Genomic DNA, 23,955 nt, shown 5'->3' with positions numbered 1-23,955 from the left:
TCTACTATTAACAAAAATACAAAAAATTAGCCAGGAATGGTGGCACAGGCCTGTAATGCCAGCTACTCTGGAGTCTGTGGCAAAAGAATTGTTTGAACCTGGGAGGTGGAGGTTGCAGTGAGCCAAGATGGCGCCACCGCACTCCAGCCTGGGTGACACAGTAAGACCCTGGCTCAAAAAATAAATAGAATTAAACTGCTGTTAATTATTCTCATTCAAGTCAGGAAAAGTAAGAATATTGACTGTAATCATTAACATTGTCCTACGGATACTAACCAATGCATTTAGAAAACAGGAAGAAATTTGTACGCTGTTTGGAAGGCATGAAGTGAAATTACCCTTACTTGCAGTTGAAATGATTATCTGGAAAACTCGAAACTATCAGAAAACAAATAGAAACAATAAGAGAATACAGAAGGGCAGTTGGGTCCAAAACTAATATTCAGAAATCATAGCATTGCCCCTTAACTGCTATGTGGCATTTTTACTATGTGAATAGTGTATGTATATATCCCTATCATATTGTGACAAGCAAATCAGTTTCCTGGGTGTAAGTATGGGGTGACTGGCCGGGAAGGGGCCCACAGGAACTGTGGTTAGTGTGATGACATGGGCAGTGCATTGTCAAAACTCACGGAATTGCACCCTTACAATGCTTGCATTTTATTGTATGTAATTTAATCTTCAGTTAGGTTTATTTTAAAGTATACTGATAATGGTATTTCAACATAATTATTTCTTCCATAATTTTATGCTTTTATCAGTGGCAATCTTTTTCATCCAAGGAGGGACAGATGAGCTTCCTTGCCACCCGCTGTTGGAAGGTGACTCTAGTCCAGTCTTCCACTGACAGCAAACCCTTCAAGTCCTGGATTTGAACAGATCAGCCTCCCACCTTGTGCTGTTCCAAAGCCACAGCTCCTCATGCACGTAAGGCTCAAAATAGTCCAAGACTAATACTTCACCTTGTGGGGAAGCCAGAAAACCAGTGCATGGGCTTCCCTACCTGGTTCTGTTTTCTTTTGCTCTTTTTCTAGGGATTTCTTTTCTGTGAACACAGCTGTATATTAGAATTTTTTTTTTTTTTTTTTTTTTGAGACAGAGTCTCACTTTGTTGCCCAAACTGGAGTACAGTGGCACAATCTTGGCTCGCTGCAACCTCTGCCTCCCAGGTTCAAGTGATCCTCCTGCTTTAGCCTCCCGAGTAGCTGGGACTACAAGCATGTGCCATCACACCGGCTAATTTTTGTACTTTTAGTAGAGGCAGGGTTTCACCATGTTGGTCAGGCTGGTCTCGAACTCTTGATCTCCTGATCCGCCCACTTAGCCTCCCAAAGTGCTGGATTACAGGCATGAGTCACTGCACCCGGCCATTGGCTCACGCACCAGGCCACTGGCTCACGACTGTAACCCCAGCTGAAGTCGTGGATCACCACGTGGGAGGCTGAAGCAGTTGGATCACCTGAAGTGAAGAGTTCGAGACCAACCTGACCAACATGAAGAAACCCCATCTCCACTAAAAATACAAAAATTGGCCGGGCGTGGTGGCACATGCCTGTAATCCTACCTACTTGGGAGGTTGAGGAAGGAAAATTGCTTGAACCCGGGAGGCATAGGTTGTGGTGAACCGAGATCGCACCATTGCCTGAGTGACAAGAGCAGAACTCTGTCTCAAAAACAAACAAACAAACAAACAAAGAAACAGAAACCAATTATCTTGATGAATTCAGAAGTCCAATAGGTTTACAAAGCTTTTTAAAATTGTGAAATATTTCAGACACAATCAGTTTTATTTTTATGATTACTTTTTTAGCTATACCTTCTGGGACGGGAGAGTTCCAAAAGTTAATTGTTTTGGATGTTGCGGTCTTTAACTCAATATTTCTGCTCTGCCAGTGCTGCACTAGAAATGGGAGAGCAGGGAGCAAGGGCTAGAGCGGGACACGGCATAAACGTTCTGTGAGCCAGAATAAGAACCCAGATTGGAATCAGCTGTGGTTGTTAACCTGTCTTTTTCCTCTAAGGAGAAATTGTCGTTTTAATAAAACCAAGGCTCAGAAATGCTAAACCGCCACCCCAATGTCATGAAACCAATCAGCCACAGCCGGGTGACTGAGTACCGAACTTGCCTTCTCTGGAAGGTACTGAGAAGGCTAGATAAGGTTCTGTATACTCATGACCTACAGATGTGTCATTTCTCTGGACACAGACCCTGGGAACACATGGCAGGGCTGGGGGCGGTCACATACACAGCTTCCTGCCCACGTGGGCTGTATCTTGATTGGCACCTGCCTCAGTTGAGCCATGCATTTCACATCCAGCCAGGACAGTTCCATTTCCCTTTTTGTTATGTCTCATGAGTGTGAGAAATTTCTCCCATCTAGGTCTCTCCATCCCATTCTCCCAGATGGCCCATACAAGTTACTGATTCAAATGCACCAATAAAGATTTCTGTTTGGGAGGGATCTGGGTGCGTGGTCTGACTTTAGAGGGAAGGCTGGCTTGCACGGGCCAGGTGAGTGCCTGCTCACCACCAAGCTGAGATGCAGGCCCAGGCTCCTGATGCTTGGAGGTCTAGCTGGACTTAAAGGACTATACAACCCTGTCAGCCACTTCCTCTAGGCTGAAGGTCCTCACCACACCCCAGCACAGAGACATCCCCAGGCTTGTTGTGTCTGCAGCTGTGGGTGGAAGAGCTGCCTGGAACCTGCTGGCATTTCTCTGAGTCCTTCCTCGCTCGGACTCCTCAGCTTCGGCCTACCAAGCTGGGGTGCTCTCCTGGCTTCTCCTGCTAGGTGGCCCTGTCCTCTCTGCCTTGTCTTGCCTTTAGGCATCAGCTTGTCAGGGGCAGGCCAGCCCACATGTGGGATCTCCACCCGGAATCTTTCTGTCTGCCAACCCTTTGCCAACTCTCAGGGCAGGGAGGGAAACCTCACTCTCCCCTCCTCCAGGGGCTGACCGCTCCTTTTGCTCGGTTATTTTCCACAGAGGCTGCGGGTAGGCTGTGTCGGACGTACACCCGGCTGCCTGAAATAGAATGCACAGCCATGATGTATCCCTGCCAGGTCCCATTGCCACTGAACAATGGGACTCATTTCCAAGAGCCGGAATGAGAACCTAATTGGAGTCAGCTGTGGTTGTCAACCCTGTCTTTTTCCTCTAGGGAGAAATTGTCATTTGAATGAAACCAGGACTCAGAAATGTTAAACAACTGTCCGATGTCATCAAACCAATCCGCCACAGAAGTGGAAACTAATATTGGCACTCAGGCCTGAGCCACAGAAAATCTCCTTTCCCTCAGATGCATCTTCCTGGGTTGAAGTCCAGCTCCTAGGCTCGCTCATGTGGGCCTGCTTGAGCAGATCAGGGAGACCCAGAGCCCGGGTCCAGGCAGAGGCTGCCCAGCTCTCAACTGACCTCCCGTGTTGGGGTGCTGCATCCGCCTGGCAGGCTGAGGACAGGCAGAGCCCAGATCACTGGGTCCCCTTGGCACAGACCCAGGGTCTTGGAGCGCTGCAGTTTGCAGCGACCAGCGTGCCTTCCTCCAGGGCCCCGCAGTTGATATCCAGATTGTTCTCTCCATCCTCGGGGAGTCTGGGGAACGGTGGGAGGGGAAAGAGGAGAGATGTTCAGGGTGCCGGGGCCTCACTTCCCAGCCAGACCCTCCAGCCCATGTGCCTGTCACCTCCACCAGCCTGCACACTGAGCGAGGCTGTGCACTGGTCAGCCACGTGACACTGGATGAACCCCCAAACCTCCCTGAGCAGCTCACCCTGCATCTGTAAAACACGGTGACAACCTTGCTTGGGTGAATGTGCTGGGAGCCCAAATAAGGAATGGAGTGATAGGAACTAAGCAGGTGCCAGGCCATGGGCATGGGTGTGGGTTGTTTTTGGAGTGGCACTCCAGGCAGGGAGAGCAGCAAGGAGGCAGAGCATGGGGACAAACAGAGGATCTGAGGAGGGAGAAAGCCTGCGGTCACTCACAGCTGGGATGGCAGGGGGACCCCATCGATCCAGTGCCAGCCCTGGGGGCCTCGCCGGACCCCCACCCAGGAGTGCTTGGAGAGTGGGTATCTGCTCAGAAGGTCCTGAAGGAGAAAAGTAAGCTGGTCATTCCCCTGGACCCTGGTGTGGCTCACTTGGGCCGTATAGGTTCCCCAGGGCTCCCACAGGACCCCAGCCGGCCAATCCAGAAGGATCTGCTCAAGCCAGTGCTTGCAGAACAAAACAACTTCAAAAGCTGGACTGCATGCCTGCTGGGTGCCAGGCGCTGTGCTTAGGGCTGGGGGCCAGAACATGTGAACATCAAATACCACTAAGCAATGCTAATGGGTGTTGAGTGGGCAAAGAAACAAGGAAGCTCAGAAAGCGAGGGAGGTGACTGGGTACAGTGGCTCATGCCTGTTATCCCAGCACTTTGGGAGGACGAGGCTGGCAGATTACCTGAGGTCAGGAGTTTGAGACCAGCCTGTCCAACATGGTGAAACCTTGTCTCTACTTAAAAAAAAAAAAAAAAAAAAAAATATATATATATATATATATATATATATATATATATTTTGCCAGGCGTGGTGACAGGCACCTGTAATCCCAGCTACTTGGGAGGCTGAGGCAGGAGAGTCACTTGAACCTGGGAGGTGGAGGTTGCAGTTAACTGAGATTGCGCCTGCACTCCAGCCTGGGCGATGAGAGGGAAAACTCCATTTCAAAATAATAATAATGCATGTAGACATGCAGGAACAACAAAAATCAAAATAATGGAGAGCTACTAGAGATCTTTCTTCTTTTTCATATTTGCCCTCAATGTCGCATTATTTTTAACAGTGAATTAAAGCAAAAAAGAAATGCTTTAAAATGTACATTTAAGATTTGTTTTCTTTTTTTTTTTTTTGAGATGGAGTTTCATTCTTGTTGTCCAAGCGGGAGTGCAATGGTGCGATCTCAGCTCACTGCAACCTCAACCTCTCGGGTTCAAGCAATCCTCCTGCCTCAGCTCCCAAATACCTGGGATTACAGGCATGCGCCACCACGCCCAGCTAATTTTGTATTTTTAGTAGAGGTGGAGCTTCTCCTTGTTGATCAGGCTGGTCTCGAACTCCCAACTTCAGGTGATCAAACTGCCATGGCATCCCAAAGTGCTAGGATTACAGGTGTGAGCCACCACACCTGGCTGAGATTTTTTTTTTTTTTTGAGATGGAGTCTCACTCTGTCACTGAGGCTGGAGTGCAGTGGCATGATCCCAGCTCACTGCAGCGTCTACCTCCCAGGTTCCAGTGATTCTCCTATCTCAGCCTCCTGAGAAGCTGGGATTACAGGTGTGTGCCACCACACCTGGGTAATTTTTGTATTTTTAGTAGAGACAGATTTTGCCATGTTGACCCAGGCTGGTCTCAAGCTCCTGGCCTCAAGTCATCTGTCCACCTCAGCCTCCCAAAATGCTGGAATTAGTGGCATGAGCCACTGCACCTGGCCAAGATTTTTTAACTTGGAAAAAAGAAGTGTAAATATTGCAAGTCCCAGGGTGGGGGCCTGGTGGAGGTGGCAGCAATGCTGACACAGCCCATATCATCAGCTTGGTCTCTCTGCAATGTCATTGGCCTCGATGTAGAGCAGCACCACCACTCCTCCTCCTGCTCAAATGAGTGATTTAGCTGAGAAATAAATCCAAGAATATAAAGGGAAAACATGAACTTATCTTAAGATAACACAGTGCTATTTGTGAAGAAAAAAATGGAAACTCCCCAAACGCTCAGCAATCGAGAAATAACTAGGTAAATTACAGGATGTCAACATGATGGAAAATTATAGTGCCATTAAAAATGACAAGTGTATAGAAAATGTCAGTATGCAGGAAAACATCAATATGAAATCATGCCAAATGAAAAAAGAAGACTACACTAGCGAGTACATCACTCACAACAGTGTCAAGAAGCACATATTCACACTGATGCTGGTTAGGAGTGGAGTGTAAATGAATTTCACATATGCTCAGTTCTTCTTCCCCAAGAACATGGTTTAAGTCAACAAAGACAAGCCCTGGAATTAGCAAGCAAGCACTGGAGTGATGACTGTCCCATTGGTGCCACCTCCTCCATCCCTCAGATGTTAGCTAAAGGTTGCTTTTCCTACAGACACTGGGCTGACCCTCTCCAAGGTGAACTAGGTACTCCTTCCTCTCCTTGGCTTCCATCACCTTCATAGAATAGAGCTGCCTCTTTATTTTTTATTTCATTTTTTTTGAGACAGAGTCTTGCTCAGCCACCCAGGCTGGAGCACAGTGGCACGATCTCAGCTCACTGCAACCACCATCTTCCGGGTTCAAGCAATTCTCCCATCTCAGCCTCCTAAGTAGCTGGGATTACAGGCACTCACCATTGTGCCGGGCTAATTTTTATATTTGAGTAGAGATGGCATTTCACGATGTTGGCCAGGCTGGTCTTGAACTCCTGACCTCAGGTAATCTGCCGGCCTTGGCCTCACAGAGTGTTGGGATTACAGGTGTGAGCTACTGTGCCTGGCCTCTCTTATTTATTTGTATATTTATTTATTTTTGAGATGGAGTTTGGCTCTTGTTGCCCAGGCTGGAGTGCAATGGTGTGATCTTGGCTCACTGCAACCTCTGCCTCCGGGTTCAAGTAATTCTCCTGCCTCGGCCTCCCAAGTAGAATGACAGGCATGCACCACCGCGCCTGGCTAATTTTGTATTTTTAGCAAAGAAGGGGTTTCTTCATGTTGGTCAGGCTGGTCTCGAACTCCCAACATCAGGTGTTCTGCCCACTTTGTCCTTGCAAAGTGCTAGGATTAAAGGCATGAGCCATTGTGCCGAGCCTGTCTTTTTTATTTAGGAGACATGGTCTCACTATGTTGCTCAGGCTGGCCTTGAATCCCTGGGCTCAAGTGATGCTCCCACCTCAGCCTCTGAAGTAGGTGGGATTATAGGAGCCGACAAACATGCCTGGCTAATTTTTGTACTTTTAGTAGAGGCAGGGTTTCACCATGTTGGCCTGGCTGGTCTCAAACTCCTGACCTCATGATCTGCCCGCCTCAGCCTCCCAAAGTGCTGGGATTACAGGTGCGAGCCACAGTGCCCAGCTGAGCTTGTCTTACTCAATATCACACTATGATAACCCTGTGCACAGTAGGTCAGCTCAGTGAAACTGCCTCTCCACACTCACTGCCAAAAATCAGTGAGCGCCACAGTGAGCCCAGGCCATCAGGCCACTGTGTGTTAAACCCATCTTCTGCTCCTCAAGGCTAGCACCCACCAGTTAACAGCCCAGAGAGAAGCCAGGGGCAACTTCCAGGCTGAAGGTTGCCAATTTTACCCTTCTTGAATCCTAAAGACCAGACTGCGTAGGAAAATGGAAAGTGGTGAGTGCGCTGAACAGAGAAAGCACACTGAGGCCCAGGGTAGGGCTTGGCGAGGGGCCCTGGAGAGGATGGGAGGAACCCAGGCTGCTCTGAGGTGTGACTCAGAGGGCAGAGTGGCCCAACACCATCCTCCTGGGAGCAGTCGCCTGTTTGGGAAGGCACTCCAGGGCTCAGTGTCTCTCCCAGAGCTGAGATGGGGCAGGGCTACCCCGTATGCAAATTCTGGCTGATTTGTGAGCCACGTGACAAGTTACCCAACGTTTTAGAGCCACAGCGTGGTCCTCTGTAAAATGAGGATGCTTGTGATGAGGCTTGAGATAATAACATATAAAGCCAGGGTCACCTAGACACACTTATTCCAAGTCCTCTCCCCTCTGACGTGTGGCAGGCAAAGCTCGTGCCCTGCCCCCAACACACATGAGCTTGGATGTTTCCAGCAACCCCAAGAGGATCCTGCCCTTCTGTTACAGCCCCAGGCCTTCTGGCTCTTTCTCCCTTTCCCTCTGGCCCTTCCCTACCCTGCCTAGCCCCAGCCACTCCATTCCGTTCTTTTCCTTGCAGTTGAGACTCCCAATCTCAATGTTAGCAAAAATGGTGGTGTGGGGAAGGCATTGTTCCGAGTTATAAATGAACTCCAGGAACTTCTAAGTAATTTATGGCTCAAAGGACTGCTCTGTGCAAAAGATCCGGAGTCCTCCTTAAGTTGCGGATTCTCCAGCTCTTCCACTAATAAGAGGAGAAGGAATGTGATCCTGAGCAGAGCGGACTGAAATCTCACATTTTACATCTTATAATTATAGAAAATTATTTGTTATGCCTTCATACATTTCTTTTTTAAAAATTGTGATAAAAGATTCATGGCCTTCCTCTTGGCCGTTGTCAAAAAAATAATAATAATAATATAAAAAAAAATCAAGGCCAGGCATGGCATCTCAGAGCTGTAGTCTTAGCACTTTGGGAGGCTGATTAGGGCAGATCACTCAAGCTCAGGAGTTTGAGACCAGCCTTAGTAACATAGTGAAAACCTGTCTCTACAAAAAATACAAATATTAGCTGGGTGTGGCATACTCCTATAGTCCCAGCTACATGAGTACTCAGGAGGCTGAGGCCGAAGGATGGCTTGAGCTCAGGAGGTCGAGGCTGCAGTGAGCCACGATTGGCACCACTGTGCCCCAGCCTGGGTGACAGGGCCAGAACCTGTTTCAAAAAAAAAAAAAAATTATGACATAAAATTTACCATTTTAACCATTATAAGTGTACAGTTCAAGGGCATTAAGTATATCCACATTGTTATGAAACCATCATCATCAACCATCTCCTGAATTTTTCATCTCCTGGAACTGAAGCTATCCTCATTAAACAACTCCCCACCCCTCACTGCCCCAGCAACTGCCATTCTACTATCTTCATACATGTCTGTTTTAATATTAAAATGTTTCAAATTACTTTTTTGAGATAGAGAGTTTCACTCTTGTTGCCCGGGTATAATGGCGTGATCTCAGCTCACTGCAACCTCTGCCTCCCTGGTTCAAGCCATTCTCCTGCCTCAGACTCCCGAGTAGCTGGGATTACAGGCGTGCACCACCATGCCCAGCTAATTTTATATTTTTGGTAGGGATGGGGTTTCTCCACGTAGGCCAGGCTGGTCTTGAAACCTCAGGTGATCCGCCCCACTTGGCCTCCCAAAGTACTAGGATTACAGGCATGAGCCACTGCAACCAGCCTCAAATTACTTTTCTTAAACCTAGGATGTATATTTACTCATAGTTTAATCTTTTTGAAAGCAGGATTGGGCTGACGTTCAGCGCGTGCTGTTAAGGTAGCTTTCTCCCTCCACCACTCTGCAAAGCACAGCTGTTATTAAACCAATAATGAGCACTTGCAACTTCCTACTTTTCACCACTCCAGGGCACAACAGGCTCCTGGGGAGGATGCCTCGTCTTTCCTGCACCTACCTCTGGGCACCCTGGCCCTGGTGCCTTCCTGGGGTTTGTGGGCGCAGCTTGTATGTGTGGGTCCCGTGCTCTCCTCCCTGCACCAGGAGCTTCTGGTCCTTGTCCGGAACATAGGAAGATTCCAGAGTTTCACACCTATTATATTCCAGATTTTAACTGCCTGGATCTTGAATCTTAGCTCTGGTCTTTTTGCAGGGAAGGGGTTATCCAGACTATGATATGTTTTCTGCAAATTTACTTACGTTTCAAATGAGATGCTGTATATATTTTTAAATCTTTATCTCAGGTTCTGTTTCCAGTTTGGATAGTTAAGCCCACCTCCCTCCATTGGCAACAGGAAGGTCTAAGATCATTTGAGGTGAACCTGTCTGATGCGACGCCTGTTTTACTGGCTTCCTGTTGGCATTTGCTGCGCTCAGTCGGTCTGTCTTAGGACAAAATGCCATGTTCTTCAGTCTTAAGTGCTGGCATTCTGTAAGTTATGGGATAAACTATGTCCCTGCAAAAATCGAATCCCTGCCCTGCTTGGGTCTGGCCCCAACTCCAGGCACTCTCTAGAGACCACCTTTGGAGCCACCTACATTCCTACAGGCCTTCGATGTAGAGATACCAGGCTGGGCCATTTAGTGTAGGAGCCTAGAGTGTTTTCTTTTGTTTTTTTGAGACGGGAGTCTTGCTCTGTTGCCCAGACTGGGGTGCAACAGCATAATCTCAGCTCACTGCAACTGCCGCCTCCCAGGTTCAAATGATTCTCCTGCCTCAGCCTCCCAAGTAGCTGGGATTACAGGCACACACCACCATGCCACGTCCAGCTAATTTTTGTATTTTTAGTAGAGACTGGGTTTTGCCATGTTGGCCAGGCTGGTCTCGAACTCCTGACCTCATGATCCACCTACCTTGGCCTTCCAAAGTACTGAGATTACAGGTGTGAGCCACCACACCTGACCTATGAGCCTGGGGTGCTTTCTTTGCACAGCCCGTTCCCATCTCAACGGTAACACCTCAGGGCCCAGCCCAGGCGCCAGGCAGAAACAGCTCTCTACGGAGCTCCTCTTGCCCTCCCGGGTTACCGTTGCTCTAGTATATTCCCTCAATCACAGCATATATTATTTGTGGAACACTTAAAACAATAAATGTTTTTCCTGGTTACAAAATAATCTATGCTCACTGTAAAACATCACCTCCAGCAGGTTTTTACGTGGGGAAAATGGGACGATACCAGCAAGCCTTTCCTGAGCCTGCTGTGAAAGTCATGAGGGGACCTGGCCCAGTGTTAGTGGTGGCTCCAATGTAGTTGTCTTGGTTTGTTTAGTGTGTTTTCTGTTACTGTCACAGATGACCACAGAAAGGGTCATTTATAAGGAAAATAAATTACTTCTTACTGTTTTGGAGGCTGGGTCAGGTGCAGTGGCTCATGCCTGTAATCCCAGCCCTTTGGGAGGCCGAGGTGGGAAGATTGCTTGAGGCTAGGAGTTTGAGACCAGCCTGGACAACAGAGTAAGGCCCTATCTCTACTAAACATAAAAATAAAAAAATTAGCTAGGCATGGTTTCAGCTACTCGGGAGGCTGAGATGAGAGGATTGCTTGAGCCTGGGAGGTCAAGGCTGGAGCAAGCCATGATCACTGCACTGCACTCCAGCCTGGGCAACAGAGCGAGACCCTGTCTAAAAAACAAGAGGGCTGGGCACAGTGGCTCACATCTGTAATCCCACCATGTGGGGAGGCTGCGGCAGGCAGATCACTTGATGTCAGGAGTTTGAGACTGGCCTGGTTAACATGGTAAAACCCCGCCTCTACTAAAAATATAAAAATTAGCTGCATGTGGTGGCAGCCGCATTCCAGCTACTTGGGAGGCTGAGGTTGCAGTGAGTTGAGACTGCACCACTGCACTCCAGCCTGCGAGACTCTCAATTTAAAAAATAGAAAGAGGCTGGGTGAGGTGGCTCCCACCTGTAATCCCAGCACTTTGGGAGGCTGAGGCAGGTGGATCAACTGAGGTCTGGAGTTCGAGACCAGCCTGGCCAACGTGGTGAAAACCCGGCTCTACTAAAAATACAAAAATTAGCCAGGTATGATGGTGAGACCTGTAATCCTAGCTACTTAGGAACCTGAGGCAAGAGAATCACTTGAACCCAGGAGGCAGAGGTTGCAGTGATCCAAGATCATGCCACTGCATTCCAGCCTGGGCGACAGAGCAAGACTCCATCTCAAAAAAAAAAAAAAAAGAAAAGAAAGGAAGAAAAGAAATGTGGGGGACACATTGAAACCACAGCACTAGCATTGGGGTGGAGCTTCTTAGCCAGGGCACTCAGTGCAAATGTCTTTTCTGACACTAATCAAGGGCAAGTTACTCAGCTTTTCTTTGCCACAAGATTCCTTATCAATGTGAGAGAAAAAAGAACCATCGCCTCCACATCACAGGGCTGTGTGGACTTTATGATAGTGTTTTCTTTTGAACTTACAAAAACAATTTGATACAAATCAAAATGTCATATGTGTCTATCTTCTTTTTTTTTTGAGACGGAGTTTCGCTCTTGTTACCCAGACTGGAGTGCAATGGCACGATCTCAGCTCACCGCAACCTCCGCCTCCTGGGTTCAAGCAATTCTCCTGCCTCAGCTTCCAGAGTAGCTGGGACTACAGGCGCGCACCATCATGCCCAGCTAATTTTTGTATTTTTAATAGAGACGGGGTTTCACCATGTTTTCCAGGATGGTCTTGATCTCTTGACCTTGTGATCCACCCGTCTCAGCCTCCCAAAGTGCTGGGATTATAGGCGTGAGCCACCGCGCCCGGCCGTGTGTCCGTCTTTAAGTGTTGAGATTCCATAAGTGCTACAGGATGAATTCTGACACCCTAAAGTTCAGACATGGGTGCCCTAACCCCTAGTACCTTGGAATGTGACTGTATTTGGAGTTATGCCTTTAAAGAAGTGATTAAGGGCATGTAAGGCTATTTGGGTGGCCCCTAATGTGACTCGGGTTGTTATAAGAGGAGTAAATTTAGATATACCGGGTGACACTAGAGATGGCAGGACACAGGATTGCCACGTGAGGACACAGGGAGAAGGGCCACTACCTCAAAGCCAAGGCAAGGCCTCTGGAAACCTGAAACCTGTCGACACCTTGATCTTAGACTTCCAGCCCTCAGGACTGTGAGAATTTTAGTGTTTTTTAGTAAAGATGAGATTTCACCATGTTGGCCAGTCTGGTCTCAAACTCCTGACCTCAGGTGATCCACCTGCCTTGGCCTCCCAAAGTGCTGGGATTACAGGTGGGAGCCACTATGCCTGGCTAATACAATAAGATTTTTAAAAGGATTTTACTTCTTTAATAAATGGGAGACTAGGCTGGGTGGCTCAAGCCTGTAATCCCAGCACTTTGGGAGGCCGAGGTGGGTGGATCACTTGAAGTCGGGAGTTCCAGACCAGGCTGGCCAACATAGTGAAACCCCATCTCTACTAAAAATACAAAAATTAGCTGGGCATGGTGGCAGGTGCCTGTAATCCCAGGTACTCAGGAGGATGGGAGAATCGCTTGAACCACGGAGATGGTGGTTTCGGTGAGCTGAGATTGCACCACTGCACTCCAGCCTGCAGCTGAGGGAGACTTCTTCTTAAAAAAAAAACAAAAGAGCTGAGCGTAGTGGCAGGTGCCTGTAATCCCAGCTACTTGGAAGGCTGAGGCAGGAGAATCGCTTGAACCCGGGAGGTAGAGGTTGCAGTGAGCTGAGATCAAGCCACTGCACTCCAGCCTGTCAACAGAGCGAGACTGCTTCTCAAATAAAACAAACCAAAACAATTCACTTCCTGCCCGGTCTCTCACAAGCGTCCCCAGGGGTTCTCAGGAGGGCTCCTCGTGGCTCCTCCAGGCACTGTAGGTGGCTGGCAGGACAGACCCAGTAGCCAGTTCTTCAGGGCTCCGTTCCTCTACTCTCGCTCTCATTGTCTGTCCCAGGTGAGGTGGCTTGAACAGAGAGGTGCGTCTCCAAGAGGTGTGGATATGACAGCCAAAGCGGGTGGGATAAAGGGCCGGGAAGCCCAATACAAAGGGTGGGGCTACCAGGCCACAGGCTGTTTCGGAGCCCCCACCTGACATGTGGCACTTCCTGACCCCTCCTTGGCAGAGCATGGATCCCTAATCCTTCTGTAATAACTGATAGGCACATCTAGGAACTCTCCCAGAGGAACACAAAGTTAGGAACTCCCTCCCCTCTCCACTGTGCAGGGCAGAATAACTTTGATTTCAGGTAAGGATAGTCCAACAAAATGTCATGCATGCAAACATCTCAAGTGAAATATTAACCCGTCAAGTCCAGAAATATTTGGGGGGAAAAAAATCATGACTAAGTAGACTTGATCACAGCAAGCCAAGAATAAAATAAACTACAAGAGATTAAAAGGAGAACGAAAGGGTATTATCATCCCACTGGATGCATAAAAAGCATTCAATGATTTAAACTCATTCATATTTAAAACTCTTAAATAAGAATAGAACTTTTTAAAATGATAAAAAAAATAGAAGGAAAAAGGACAAAAAGAATGGGAAGAGAGGCTGGGTGCTGGTAATCCCAACACTTTGAGAGGCCAGGCAGGAAGATCATTTGAGCCCAGGAGTTCAAGATCAGCCTAGGAAATATACTAAGATGCTGTCTGTGCCTATTTAAAAAAAAAAAAAGCCAGGCGTAGTGGCTCACACCTGTAATCCTAGCACTTTGGGAGGCTGAGGTGGGCAGATCACGACGTCAGGAGTTCAAGCCTAGCACGGCCAACATGTTGAAACTCCATCTCTACTAAAAATACAAAAAGTAGCCTGTAATTCCAGCTCCTTGGGAGGCGGAAGCAGGAGAATTGTTTGAACCCGGGAGGCGGAGTTTGCAATGAGCAACAGAGCGAGACTCCATCTCAAAAAAAAAAAAAAAAAAAAAAAGGGAAAAGACAACTGCAGATGAGAAACATCAACATTTTGGAAGCTGGACAACTGTAATGGCATCATAGACCTGAGGAAGCTCAGTGGTTTTCAGGAAAAGGACAGATAGACAGCTGGGAGAAAGCCAAGAAATACCCCAATTTGTATTGTCTCTCATACGTAAGCCTCCCAAAGCTTACGTATGAGAGACAACAGGTCCTTCTGAAAGCCAGTGATATACAGGAAAAAGGACTGGTTGAAAGTCTGTAAAGGACCCTCTGCCCCCAGCCCAAAGGTCCATTTTATCTTTCCTATGCAGCGATGTAACTGGCAGAACTGTTTGGAAAGATGAACCACAGAGGCTTTTAGAATCTAGGATACCAGGTTCAGCTAAGGGTGAAGCTGTTTATACTAAAAAGGGAATGGATGCGGTGGCTTGCACCTGTAATTCCAGCACTTTGGGAGGCCGAGGCGGGTGGATTGCTTGAGGCCACGAGTTTGAAACCAGCCTGGCCAACATGGTGAAATACAAAAATACAAAAATTAGGGTGTGGTGATTCAACACAGTAATCCCAGCTACTTGGGAGGCTGAGGCAGGAGAATCATCTGCACCTGTGAGGTGGAGGTTTCAGTGAGCCGAGATTGCTCCACTGCACTCCAGAGACTGTCTCAAAAAATAAATAAAAATTTAAAAAAGAATTAAAAACGGAAGAATATTTAAGTGCTACACACTTAGAGGTAAAACCACCCCCTTCTACCCCTGGAATGATGACAGCTCAGCACTCACTAAGAAAATGACTGAGGTGCTGGGTGCGGCGGCTCACGCCTGTAATCCCAGCACTTTGGGAGGCTGAGGCGGGTGGATCACCTGAGGTCGGGAGTTTGAGACCAGCATGACCAACATAGAGAAACCCCATTTCTACCAAAAATACAAAACATTAGCCAGGCGTGGTGGCACATGCCTGTAATCCCAGCTACTCCCAGCTACTGAGGGAGAATTGCTTGAACCTGGGAGGCGGAGGTTGCAATGAGCTGAGATTGCACCATTGCACTCCAGCCTAAGCAACAAGAGTGAAACTTCATCTCAAAAAAAAAAAAAAGAACACTGGGAAGGTGGCACACTCCAGCTCTAAGGACAGAAGCTCCTACACTTGGGACTCTTCCAGATCTTACCCTCTGCATCTCATCTGGCTGTGTTTGTATCCTTTAAAATACCCTTTGTAATTAACAAGTAAATCTGTTTCCCTAAGTTTTGTGAGCTGCTCTGGCAAATTAATCAAACCCAAAGAGGGAACCTGTGAGCCCCAACTTGAAGCCACCCAATCAGAAGTTCCAGAGGCCTGGACTTGTGACTGGTATCTGAAGCCAGGCAGCCTTAGGGACTGAGGACTCTTCTCCAGGAAGACAGCATCAGAACCGAATTAAATTACAGGACACCCAGCTGTGCCCACTGGAGAAAAAAAAACACACATTTGGTCACAGAAGCCTCTGGGTTGATGGCTGTTTTTGTGTGAAAGCAGAGGAGAGACAGTTTGAGTGTTTTTCCTACACACCAGCCAAGCTACCAATCAAGTGAGAGGTTAGAATAAAAGGTCTCAAGAAATTGAGGCCAGGCGTGGTGGCTCATGTCTGTAATCCTAGCACTTTGGGAGGCTGAGGCAGGTAGATCACCTGAGCCCAGGAGTCCGAGACCAGCCTGGGCAACATGGCAACACCCTGTCTCTCCTCGGGAGGCTGAGGTGAGAGGATCACTTGAGACCAGGAGGTAGAGGCTGCAGGGAACGGTGATCACACCACTGCATTCCAGCCTGGGTGACAGAAAAAAACCTTGCTCCAAAAATAAAAAGTTGACGTCTCATGTATTTTCTTTTTTTCTAGGAAGTTTACAGAGGATGTGCCCTACCAAGAAAAAGATATAAACCAAAGAAAAGATATGCGATCTAGGAAACAGGGAATCCCACCTAGGAGAGAGGCAAGAGGCATGCTGAGGACGCAGGTGAACAGAAATTCGGGAACATCTGTGCACAGGCCTCGCAAGCAACCGGTCCAGATGGAACAGAGAAGAGAGGATTCCAGGAGGCTATCTGGCCCAGTCTCACTATCCCTTTTTATTTATTTATTTTTTGAGATGGAGTCTCATTCTGCTGCCCAGGCTGGAGCACAGTGGTGTGATCTTGGTCTACTGCAACCTCTGCCTTCCGGGTTCAAGTGATTCCCATACCTCAGCCTCCCAAGTGGCTGGGACTACAAGGGCCTGCCACCACGTCTGGCTAATTCTTGTATTTTTAGTAGAGACAAATTTTCACCAGGTTGGCCAGGCTGGTTTTAAACTCCCAACTTCAGGTGATCTGCCTGCCTCCTCAGCCTCCCAAAGTGCTGGGATTGCAGGTGTGATCCACTGCGCCCAGCCTCACTATCTTTTCCTGAATGTGTTTTGAAAGGCTCATGTGGCCTTGTTCACCTTGATCTTCAGGTCACATGCTCCTGTCATATACTCTTGTAGCACTGGGCACCATCCCTTCACAGCAGAGATCAGTGTGGTCATTAAACATCTATTTCTATGATTTCCTGATTGATGTCTGCCTCATCCACTCCTCTTTTTTTTTTTCTTCGAGATGGAGTCTCGCTCTGTCACCCAGGCTGGAGTGCAATGGCGCGATCTCAGCTCACTGCAATCAATCTCTGCCGACCAGGTTCAAGCAATTCTCCTGCCTCAGCCTCCCGAGTAGCTAGGATTACAGGCATGTGCCAAAATGCCCAGCTAATTTTTGTATTTTTGGTAGAGATGGGGTTTCACCATGTTGGTCAGGATGGTCTTGATATCTTGACCTTGTGATCCGCCCTCCTCCGCTGCCCAAAGTATCAGGATTACAGGCATGAGCCGCCACGCCCAGCCCTCACTGCTCTCTCAGCTTTGTCAAGGTGGGGGCTGTGCTATTCTGGCTCATTTTTGAACCCCCTGGTGCCAAACACAGAGTAAGTGCTTAATACACATTCATTAAAGCACTGACAGAAGGAATGCTGCATTTTCAATATACCAGAACAGCTACAGCTAATATAAATTCCTGGCACCTGCCCCCAGGTAAAATTAAGTGAAGCATTGCTGGGAATCTAAAATTTCTCAGCTCCTGTGGAAAACAGATGCCAAATCCTCAAAAAATTAAACCTAGGATTAGCATATGGTCCAGCGATTTTCACTTCTGGGTGTATATTCTAAGAACTGAAAACAGGGTCTCAAAGAGATTATTTGTCCACCCAAATTCATAGCTGCCTTATTCACAACAGCCCAAACACAGAAGTGACCCAAGGGTCTGTCCACTGACCAATAAACAAATAAGCAAAATGTGGTACATACAGACAATGGAATATTATTCAGCCATAAAAAGGAAGGGAATTCTGAGACAGGCTACAATATGGGTGAGCCTTGAGGACATGATGCTGTGAGAGAAGCCAGTCACAGCAAGACAAATACTGTGTGATTCCACTTGTATGAGTTACTTAGAGTAATCCAAACCAGAGAGAGAGATTGTAGCGTGGTGGCTGCCGGGGACTGGGGGCGGGGGAGATGAGGAATTGGTGTTTAGAGGGGTTAGAGTTTCAGCTGTACAAGACTAAAGAGTTCAGGAGATGAATGGCGGTGGTGGGTGCTCAACATTATGAATGTATTTAGCACCAATGAGCCGTACACTTAAAATGACTAGCATGGGCTGGGCATGGTGACTCACGCCTGGAATCCCAGCACTTTGGGAGGCCAAGGCAGGCAGATCACAAGGTCAAGAGATAAAGACCATTCTGGCCAACACGGTGAAACCTGATCTCTACTAAAAATACAAAAATCAGCCAGGCATGGTGGCACATGCCTGTAATCCCAGCTATTCAGGAGGCTGAGGCAGGAGAATGGCTTGAACCAGGGAGGTGGAGGTTGCACCGAGCCAAGATCGCACCACTGCTCTCCAGCCTGGGCGACAGAGAGAGACTGTCTCAAAAAAACAAACAAGAAAACCCAACAACAACAAAATGCTAGGATGGTAAATTTTATGTTATGTGTACTTTAACACAATTTTTTTAAATGGAAAAAAAAAGCCAGGCACAGGAGCTCATACCCATAATCCCAGCACTTTGAGAGGCCTAGGTGGGAGAATCGCTTGAGTCCAGGAGTTTGAGACCAGCATGGGCAACATAGCAATACTTCTGTCTCTACAAAAAATAAAGTAGCCAGTCATGGTGGCACCTGCCTGAAGTCCTTGCTACTCAGGAGGCTGAGGTGGGAGGACTGCTTGAGCCCGGGAGTTCAAAGCTGCAGTGAGCCATGACTGCACTACTGTACACAGCCTGGGTGAGAGAGTGAGGACCGGTCTCAAAAAAAGAAAAAAAGAAAAGAAAAAGGGAAAAACAGTTATGCCAAGGGCTGGATCCTGTCTATTGGTTCCTTTTTGTAGATGCTCTCAAACCCACTGACTGGATCACTACTCAGCAAACATCCATTCCTCTCCCTCTCCCGTGGGGATGGCATATTCTACACCATCCCTTTGATAGTGGGCTTGGCCATGTTATTGCTTTGGCCACTGAAACGTTGGCATGTGTGGCAGGAATGGCGGCTTCAAGTGATGCTTGCACAGTTTAGCTTGCTTCTCAGACTTCCGCCAGCTTTCTTATGAGCTTCTCTCAGGTAGAAGGATGAGGCTTATGGGGCAAACATGAACCCAGCTTGCAGCCTCAAACCACGTCCCAGCACGGGGTTTCTCCATGTTGGTCAGGCTGGTCTCAAACTCCTGACCTCAGGTGATCTGCCTGCCTCCACCTCCCAAAGTGCTGGGATTACAGGCATGAACCACCGCACCCAGCCAACCCTATCTCTTAAAAAAAAAAAAAAAATGTGTTTTAAGCTGGGCATGGTGGCACGTGCCTGTAGTTACCCAGGAGGCTGAGGCAGGAGGATTGCCTGAGCCCAGGAGTTAGAGGCTGCCTGAAGTTATGGTTATGCTACTCCTCTGCACCTTGGTGACTTCTTGATAAGGGTTGGACTCAATTATTAAGCTTCTTTCCAGTGCTAGGATTCTGTGGTCTAGAAGGATCTATGCCCCCTAGACTGACCTCCCCTTTCTTACCTGGGTATGGCTCAGCAAGGGGAGGGTAGCGTGGTAGGCTGAGCAGAAAGCCTGGCTGGCTTCCCAGGCCTGCGCTTCTACAGAGAGGTAGTAGCAGTGCTCCTCGGACAACACCCAGCCTGGGGGGCACGGCTGGCATCTGGTTCCTGCAAGCACAGAGACTGCTGGTGAGCCGCAGGGTAAACTGCATTAAATAAACAAAGCCTGGCTGCTGCCTCAACTAAAGCGGCATGGAACTGGCAAACCTCAGGGTGGGCAGCGCTCCAGGGAGGCTGTATAGTCTGTGCAGTGCACAGAGTCCCTCGGGGCTGTGCCTGGCATCTGATTGCTTATCAAGGCACAAGTTGTGTCCAGTAGGAGGAAGGCGCCAATTTTCCTTTGCTCATCAAGCCCCAGGTCTTCATGTTGCATCTCTCAGTGTCTCTTTCTAATTCTAAGGCGTTGTAAGGGGTGGAAACCCAGTCCCAGTAGTGAAACAGCGGGGAGAGGGGACGGGGACTGCAGAGGACACCATACCTGCTCTTGAGGCCAGGACCACAATGACAACCCCAGAGACGGCCAGGAGCACAGCCATGACCGCCAGGGCCCAGCGCAGGGACTTCATGTACACAGACAGCCCTGGGACGGGGGCAAACAGGACAGTCGGGTTAGCGGAGACCATCGCAACCAACCCAACTCAGAACCACAGACACAGTACACCAGCATCACACCCACCTCGCGCCAGCACCCGCTGCTTCAGCCTATGCTGCCAACGTAAACCACAACATTTGGGTTCCAACTTTATATTCAGGAGAAAGAAGCCAGACTTTCTTTTCTTTTCTCTTCTTTTTTTGACGGAGTCTTGCTCTGTTGCCTAGGCTGGAGTACAGGGTACAATCTCGGCTCACTGTAACCTCTGCTTCCCAGGTTCAAGCAATTCTCCTGCCTCAGCCTCCCGAGTAGCGGAGATTACAGGTGCATGCCACTATGCTTGGCTAATTTTTATATTTTTTTAGTAGAGACAGTGTTTCACCATGTTGGCCAGGATGGTCTTGAACTTCTGACCTTGTGATCCACCCACACTGGCATCTGAAAGTCTGGGATTACAGGCGTGAGCTACAGCTATTCTTAATCTGTATATTAAGAAAATGCAGATATTCTTAAATACTTAGAAGGCTTAAGATTCTAGGCTGGGTGTGGGTGCTCACTCCTGTAATCCCAAAACTTTGAGAAGCTGGGGTAGGAGAACTACTTGAGTCTAGGAGTTCGAGACCAGCCCAGGCAACATGGTGAGACCCTGTCTTTATTTGTTTCTTTTGTTTGTTTATTTTTGAGATGGAGTTTTTCTCTTGTTGCCTAGGCTGGAGTGCAATAGTGTGATATTGGCTTACTGCAACCTTTGCATCCTGCAACCTTACTGCAATTCTTCTGCCTCAGCCTCCTGGGTAGCTGGAATTACAGGCGTGCGTCACCACGCCTGGCTAATTTTGTGTTTTTAGTAGAGACAGGGTTTCTCCATGTTGGTCAGGCTGGTCTTGAACTCCTGACCTCAGGTGATCCACCCGCCTCAGCCTCCCAAAGTGCTGGGATTATAGGCATGAGCCACCGAGCTTGGCAGAGACTCTGTCTTTACAAAAAGGAAAAATGTAGCCGGGCATGGTGGCATGCACCTGTAGTCCCAGCAACTTGGGAGGCTGAGGTGGGAGGATCACTTGGGTGTTGGAGGTCAAGGCTGCAGTGAGCCACAGTCGTGCCACTGCACTCCAGCCTGGGGGACAAAGTAAGATCCTGTCTCAAAACAAACAGATTCTATGTAAGAAAGGGAACAAATAGTTGGCTAATAACCATTTATGAAGCACTTAATGACATGACATACAGAAAATAGGGTAAGACCCTGTACTCAAGGAGCTAACAGGTAGGCAAAGGGACCAGGGGATAAAACTACCAAACAAGAGAGGAGCAAGGGCTGTCTTGGAGCTTGGCAGGCCTGGCTTAGAGCACCACATGGCTGGGAGTTGTCAGCAGTAGTGTTCCTGATGCTTCAAAACCAAGTGGACCAGATGGCTGGAACGTGGCTGCAGAAAGGATGACTTCAAATGCTTAATTACAGCCATGGTCAGCTACAAACATTCAACCTAGAAATTCACACCCATCTGAAGTAACTGAGCACTCCTGAATTTGACCTTGGTCATGACACTGAAGTGTAAAATCAACTATAGCAAAAAGATAACTCTCTTCTCCCAGAAACCCTGCAGCAAGAGGCCCTAGAATTCTCCCACATCTCAGGGACGACGGCCAGCAATGACCACATCATCAATGTGAGGGTTGTAAGCACGAAATCATCATATTGGCCACCATCTGGAGAAGAAAAAGATAATAAACCTACCCATCACCTAAGTCAATACAATTGTGGTGGCTGAACACTAAATTTAGCTCTACCTTTTATATAGTAAAGCAGTAAAGAAATACAGTTGGTTACAAACACCTCACACACTTAATTCCAAGGAGGATTCACCTTAATTCCAAACTGCTGAGTTTAGAAATGGCCCCCCACAGAGCTACCTGTCCTCTCAAACTACCAGTCAAAGGAAAGTCCCCACCCCACCTTGCTTTTTAAAAGAGCAATTCTGTTTTATTAATTTTTTTTCTTTTTTGTAGAGACAGGATTTCACCATGTTGCCCAGGCTAATCTTGAACTCCTGGACAAAGGAAATTCTCTTTTCTAGGCTTCCCAAAGTGTTGGGATCACAGGCATGAGCCACTTGCACCTGGCCAAAAAAGGAATTCTCTTTTTATTTTATTTATTTATTTATTTATTTTTTTCAGATGGAGTCTCCCTCCATTGCTCAGGCTGAAGTGCAGTTATGGGATCTTGGCTCACTGCAACCTCCACTTCCCAGGTTCAAGTGATGATTTGCCTGCCTCAGTCTTCTTGAACCCGAAGACTGGTGGCGAAGGTTGCAGTAAGCCGAGATAGCGCTATTGCACTCCAGCCTGGGCAACAAGAGCGAATCTTCGTTTAATTAAAAAAAAAAAAATGTGGCTTTCCCATGACCCCAACGTCACCAGACTCCTTCTTTGCAGGAATTTGGCACTAGATCTGAGAGATCCAGAGCTAAGAGTTGTCAGAGGTCGTAGTAGGGCAGGCAACTCCCTAGAGAGAAAGCCCAGTAACTCCTGCTCTGGGCCCAGGGGTTTGTCTGGGGAATGGTTTTATTCTTTTACCGCAAACAATGTGAATTACGGTTACAGAGACAGGAATGTTACTGATTGTAAGCCCGAAAGGCCAGATGGGGTGGGGCATCGAGACAGACGACTGGGTCCCTTAGTGGGTCCGATGTCCAGTGGTCCAAGGCTGGGCGGGTGTAGGGGCTTCCGCCACATCCACCCGACCTGGAGGCGCCGGCTGCCGGCGCAGGTGATCACTCACCCAAGTGCGTTACGGCCCGGGGCAGCTTCTTGTCGCGGTCCAACCCCGCGCAGGGCAGCAGCGCCGCACCCTCCTTCTCCAGCCCCAGCTCCTTGCAGCGGCAGCACGTCGCGGAGCTCGGGGAGCCGGCGCTTCCCTCGGCGGGGCTGGCCCGGCCCTCGGCGTCGCAGCCGCTCTCCGTCCGGGCTGCAGCCAGTGGCGAACCGCGGCTCCACGTGCCGCCAGGGGACGGTGCGCGCTGCAAGAGCTGGTGCGCGAGGGCCGCGCTGCGGGAGAATGCGGGGGACTCGGGCACCGGCACCGTGAGGAAGCGCGTGGAGGGCCGGGGCGAGGGCGTGCGGCTGCTGCCGGCCGCGCCCACGGGCTTCACGAGCACGTCCACCTGCAGCTCTATGGGCGCCCAGGCTCCGGGCGCAGGCTCAGCCCCGGGCGCCTCGCTATTCCGGGGCGGCTCAGCAGAGGAGGGGCCCGGCGACGGCGGCTCGGGGTAGGCAGACCCCAGGCGACCGAAGGCGCCGTAGCCCCGGCTGAGCGGCGGCAAGCGCAGGGGCCTGGGGCGAGGCAAGGGCAGCTGTTTCTCGCTCGAGGGCTCCGGGTCCGCGGCCGCCGCCTCCTCCACTGTCCGGGCCGGAGTCGGGCTGCTTTCGGGACCCTCAGGTTGTCGCGTCTCCGCGGGGACCTGCGGCTGCTCCAGCCCGGGAAGCAGGCTTCCCATGGGCTCCATTGGGAGTTCGGCCCCAGCTTGACTTTCGGGTGCAGCCTCCTTGGCCCGCTCCATCCCGCGCGCCCTGCACCCGGAGACGCCAAGGAGGGCACCTGAGCCCAGGTGCAGAGGGGCTTCACTCTCCTGCGTCTGGATTGGTCCAGCCGCGTCGCCCAAGTTGTCAGGCCACGCCCCTCCCCGAAAGGTCCCGCTGTGATTGGCTGTGGTTGCTGTTCTGCTGCCACACCGCCCTCGGGACACAGGCCCCGCCTACGCTGGGAAGGGCTGCTGGGCCAGGCGAGGCTTGCAGGGTGAGCAAGAGCTCTCCGGGGAGAAAAGCACAACTGCGAGCGGAGGCTAGTGGGAGAGAACCCGGGGCCCCGCCTGACCCGTCCCTCTTGTCTCTGACCCCACCCATTTTCCCCTCCAGCCCTGTGCCTGGGTGTTGGTTTTGAGAGTTACAGTTTGGGCGGGGAACGATTGTCTAAGCCTGTCTGG

General features: G+C 49.2%; 1 protein-coding gene across 1 annotated transcript; it reads right to left on the bottom strand.

The window, feature by feature from the left end:
• Window positions 1-1,704: 1,704 nt before the first annotated feature.
• KLRG2 (killer cell lectin like receptor G2) lies at window positions 1,705-23,559 on the bottom strand. The gene is made up of 5 exons (XM_002751941.6): window positions 22,755-23,559; window positions 19,862-19,963; window positions 19,346-19,491; window positions 3,987-4,090; window positions 1,705-3,594 (listed from the first exon to the last, which is right to left on the bottom strand). Exons 1-5 carry the CDS (start codon window positions 23,530-23,532, stop codon window positions 3,474-3,476), a joined length of 1,251 nt encoding a protein of 416 aa, XP_002751987.4. The 5' UTR covers window positions 23,533-23,559; the 3' UTR covers window positions 1,705-3,473.
• Between the last annotated feature and the right edge of the window lie 396 nt (window positions 23,560-23,955).

Source organism: Callithrix jacchus, chromosome 11, assembly GCF_049354715.1.
Source record: "Callithrix jacchus isolate 240 chromosome 11, calJac240_pri, whole genome shotgun sequence".
Lineage (NCBI taxonomy): Eukaryota > Metazoa > Chordata > Mammalia > Primates > Cebidae > Callithrix > Callithrix jacchus.
This window is presented reverse-complemented; position numbering and strand designations above follow the sequence as displayed.